This window comes from Humulus lupulus, chromosome 4, assembly GCF_963169125.1.
Source record: "Humulus lupulus chromosome 4, drHumLupu1.1, whole genome shotgun sequence".
In the NCBI taxonomy this organism is placed as follows: Eukaryota; Viridiplantae; Streptophyta; class Magnoliopsida; order Rosales; family Cannabaceae; genus Humulus; species Humulus lupulus.
The window spans coordinates 222,963,648-222,968,060 of NC_084796.1; the positions used below are offsets into that span (position 1 = coordinate 222,963,648).

At 35.7% G+C, this 4,413-nt stretch overlaps 1 protein-coding gene across 1 annotated transcript; it reads left to right on the forward strand.

Annotated features, from left to right (window-relative positions):
• The first annotated feature begins 447 nt into the window (after positions 1 to 447).
• On the forward strand, positions 448 to 3,888 carry LOC133831245 (sulfite exporter TauE/SafE family protein 4). Its single transcript, XM_062261482.1, has 12 exons — positions 448 to 773; positions 869 to 1,028; positions 1,305 to 1,505; positions 1,624 to 1,685; positions 1,787 to 1,832; positions 1,948 to 2,003; positions 2,111 to 2,197; positions 2,292 to 2,342; positions 2,490 to 2,729; positions 2,924 to 3,017; positions 3,104 to 3,244; positions 3,328 to 3,888. The coding sequence occupies exons 1-12, from the start codon at positions 597 to 599 to the stop codon at positions 3,408 to 3,410; spliced, it is 1,398 nt and encodes a 465-aa protein (XP_062117466.1). The 5' UTR covers positions 448 to 596; the 3' UTR covers positions 3,411 to 3,888.
• Positions 3,889 to 4,413: the final 525 nt, after the last annotated feature.

Genomic DNA, 4,413 nt, shown 5'->3' on the forward strand with positions numbered 1-4,413 from the left:
CCTGTTTAAATTCCTAGCGGGGCGGGCTGCCCTGCCCCGCTTGAATTCATAGCACCCCACCCCACCCCGAATTCCGCTCCATTTTTACCAAGGCAAAGATGTCCCGTTGGGTCGGGGCCTGCCCCGCCTCATCGCCCCGTTTTGCCATGCCTAACAAATTGGTTATAACAAGAATTGTGAGTAATTTTTTTTGCACTCGTATCACTTCTCAAATTTTAAACTAATATTAAAAAAAATCTTTATTTAACAATTTTCTTCTTTTTATTGGTTATTTGTTTAAGGAAATGGTTACTGTTTCAATAAATCTATAATAATGATTATAATGCTTAATTTTACTAATTTAAGAAGGTGGTGAATTACAATTGTGATTTGGTTACTCAAATTTTTTGTTTTTTGAATACCTCTTCCTTTAAAATCCATGTGAGTGTGACCACCAATCTCCACCCCAATATCTGCTCTATAAAACGACAACCTCTCTTCCGTCTCCTCCATCTCTTCTCTCTCTTTCTCTCTCTCTCCATTCATCAAAACAGATAAGACAGATTGTCGTTTCCCGTTCTATTCTGGTTATCTCCGGCGTCGTTTTACAGGCGCTAATGATGACCACCACCACCAAAGGATTAGTTCTCTACCTTCTGTCGGGTTTCTCCATAGCCGTTCTCTCTGTGCTTTACATCAACAAACGATATGATTACTACCCAGATCGCCAAACCCGTCTCTCATCACCAAATCATGCTCTTTTGGACTTGAGAACCGAAGCATTAGTCTGGCCTGTATGTGGCTCTGCTCCATTGTTTGAATAAATGCCTTTTCATTTCATTTTGGGTTGTTTGTATAATCTGTTTTCTTTCTTTCTTTTTCGGAACAGGAATTGAAGTTTAATTGGAGACTTGTAATGGCGACACTGATTGGATTTCTTGGCTCGGCTTGTGGAACTGTGGGAGGAGTTGGAGGAGGAGGCATATTTGTCCCGATGCTTACTCTCATAGTTGGTTTTGACACAAAGTCCGCTGCTGCTATCTCTAAATGTAACTCAAACTCCTTTTTACGCTTTTTCCATTTTTTTAATGTAACTATGGCTGAAAAGGGTCATAGATTGCATGTCTCAAAACTTTGTGTATATACTCATTCTGGGTTTTTTCAGAACTTTGAGGTTGACCGTTTATTCTTGGTGTTTTGATCTTTTGTTCTCGTCTCATATGAAAATACTAAAAGAAATGAAAAAGTTTTTTACTTTTTCCTTTTTAAAATGGGAAAAAGTCATGTGTTGATGTTTGAAAGCTTTTCTGGGATTTTTGTTTCAGGCATGATTATGGGGGCATCAGTATCGTCCGTTTGGTACAATCTAAGAGTGCCTCATCCAACAAAACAGGTGCCCATCATAGACTACGATTTGGCCCTTCTTTTCCAGCCCATGTTAATGCTTGGTATCACAGTTGGTGTGTCTTTAAGCGTTGTATTCCCCTATTGGCTTATCACCGTTCTCATCATCATCCTCTTCTTGGGTTAGTCAAATCACTTCTAATCCATTCTCTTTCTCTCTCACACCTAGATTTTATAATCACTTCGTTTCTCTTTTGAAACACTAAAAGTTGATGCCTTTTTTATTTTTTAATATATCAGGGACTTCTTCAAGGTCCTTCTTTAAGGGGGTCGAGATGTGGAAGGAGGAAACCTTTTTGAAGGTGATTGTTTTTAACATCATTTAGTATATTGATTCGTGATAATTGGACCTTTTTAAAAAAAACAAAAAAAACCAACTAATTAATTTTTCAAATTTTTACAGAAAGAAATGGAAAGGGAGCAAGGAACTGTAGACTCTCGTGGAGAACGTGAGACACTATGACATGATGTGACCATTGTTTTCCCATATTTTATACATCCAAATATTTTTTGGATCTGAAATATAATTATGTATTTTTGTTTATCCTTATTGTGTTTTTGTAGTTCTAATTGGTACGGATTATCAGCCACTATCTTCTGCGGAAGAGAAATCGACAATGGTGAGGAAATTGAACTTGAGTTTGTATTTCTTTATTTAAATATATATTACACTTTTTCATGTGCTCACTTTGGTCAACTTTAACATTTTTTATTCATATTGTTGCAGCAAATAATATGTTTGAACCTTAGGTGGAAAAGGGTACTGGTTTTAATTGCTGTTTGGGTGTGCTTCCTACTACTCCAAGTTGTCAAGGCTAGTCCATCTTCCCCGTTGTTTCAACTACCTTTTTACTTCTCTTTCTCTCTCTCCAATAATTCTTATTTTGTCACATCCTTACTGATTTCAGAATGATTTGAAAGTCTGCAGTACATGGTATTGGGTCCTTTTCTGCTTACAGGTAGCAAACATATATACTCTATACAATTTAGCCTCTTTCATTGGGTGACAACTTTTTCTTTCTACTTTCTTGTACAACCTTTTACCTTTATGGGGTCAATTAGTTTCTTCTCACCTTTGAATCTTTTTTGTTTTTGTTCTTATTCAGTTCCCAATAGCACTAGCAGTGTTTGGATATGAAGCAGTGAAATTATACAGAGAATACAAGAAGAGAATCAACACAGGCAATGTAGAATACATCTGTGAGGCTTCCATTGAATGGAATGCACTTCATCTTGCATTTTGTGCTCTCTGTGGTCTCTTAGGAGGCACTGTTGGTGGCCTTCTCGGCTCTGGAGGTGGCTTCATTCTCGGTCCACTTCTACTTGAGATTGGTGTCATTCCACAAGTACTACTCTCATTTTAGTTCCTAAACTTTGATACTGCACAGTGTGTAATCTTTTTGCCCCTGCAATTGTTACTACTCCTTAGGCCTACCTAGCCCCACAAGAATAAGACACCTACTTTTGGTTTTTTGAAAGTGATATCAATGTATGTAGTTTTGCCTTTGATTCTAAGTTAACCGAGTCTTAACTTTCACAGGTTGCAAGTGCCACAGCAACATTTGTTATGGCATTTTCATCATCCTTGTCTGTGGTGGAGTTTTATCTCCTCAAGAGGTTCCCTATTCCTTATGGTAATGTTCTTTCTCTAATTTTATAAGTCATATTTGTATACATGTGATTCTTCTACTTCTTATGTGCTATAAAATTCTCTTTGTAGCTTTATACCTCACGGGAGTGTCTGTCATGGCCGGGTTTTGGGGACAGTACTTTGTAAGAAAGCTCATCACAGTACTTGGAAGAGCTTCAATCATTGTGTTCATTCTTTCTGGTGTCATCATTGCTAGTGCTCTCACTATGGGTAATAACATTACATTCCAATACAAATCCTTGTTGTGGATCATTAAGAAGTTGTTTGACAACATTTTCGCAAACTTTCCACAGGTGTCATTGGCGTAGAAACGAGCATCAGAATGATAAGCAACCATGAGTTCATGGGGTTCTTAGGCTTTTGCAGCAGTCAGTGAACTCAATTCAATGGTGGCGGTGGCAACAACATTGTCTGTGGATACTGTAAGAAAACAACCGGAAACAAAGGGAACCAACCAGAAAAAAAATGCTTCAAAGTTTCCTCATGTGAAATAGTCACCATTACAAAGTCAGTGTTAGCCAACACCTTGTTGACCAATGCTATCAAGTAGTAGTAAAATAATAATAAGAATAGTAAAGCAAATAAGCACTGAACAATGTGTTGTTATCTGGGTTTTGGTGTTTGGTTCAATGTTAGCTCCTGGCTAACATGACCACCATTTATTTAGTGTGTGCCTCAAATGTTAGCTCCTGGCTAACATGACCACCATTTATTTAGTGTTTGGCTCAAATGTTAGCTCCTGGCTAACATGGTCTCTTTCTCTACTCAACATATGAGTGTTTGGCGCAAGTTTGCTGATTGTGATTCATGTATAAAAAGACAAATAATTGAAGAATTTAGATTTGTGGGTACAATTGCTAGTATTTTCATTTGTCGATCAAATAAAGCCAATTGAAGGGTCTTTAGATTTTATGGACTGAACATGTGGACATTATTATTTCAAAGATTCTCGTTCACAAGTGGAGGGGAGGAAGCTAGAATACGACTTTTAAAACTAGTAGAATATGGGGATATTATCATAATAATAATTTTTTTTAGCTCAATTATACACTATAGAATGCAAAAATTCTCTTAACCAAAATTTGTATCAATCTATAAAAAAAAATCATATAAAAATATACCGGCATTTATTTAATTATTTAAAAATATAAATACATATTTTGTTTCTAAATTTTAAATTTGAGACGGATTATCGTTAGTCTTTACACAAATTTAAATTTATTAGGAAAAAAATAATGTACAATACATATTTGTTTAGTTTTAAAGTTATAATCATGTTTATTTAAGTATGTATTTATTTTTAATTATCATATAAATTTTAAATAAATAAAACATGTTTAATATAATGTATGACATAAGTTTATTAAAAAATTAGGACA

Coding starts and splice junctions, on each gene's coding strand:
- LOC133831245 (XM_062261482.1), top strand. CDS start 597: ATGATGACCACCACCACCAAAGGATTAGTTCTCTACCTTCTGTCGGGT. Junction 1,686..1,786: donor AGGAGGAAACCTTTTTGAAG/GTGATTGTTTTT, acceptor AAATTTTTACAG/AAAGAAATGGAAAGGGAGCA. Junction 2,198..2,291: donor TACTACTCCAAGTTGTCAAG/GCTAGTCCATCT, acceptor TACTGATTTCAG/AATGATTTGAAAGTCTGCAG.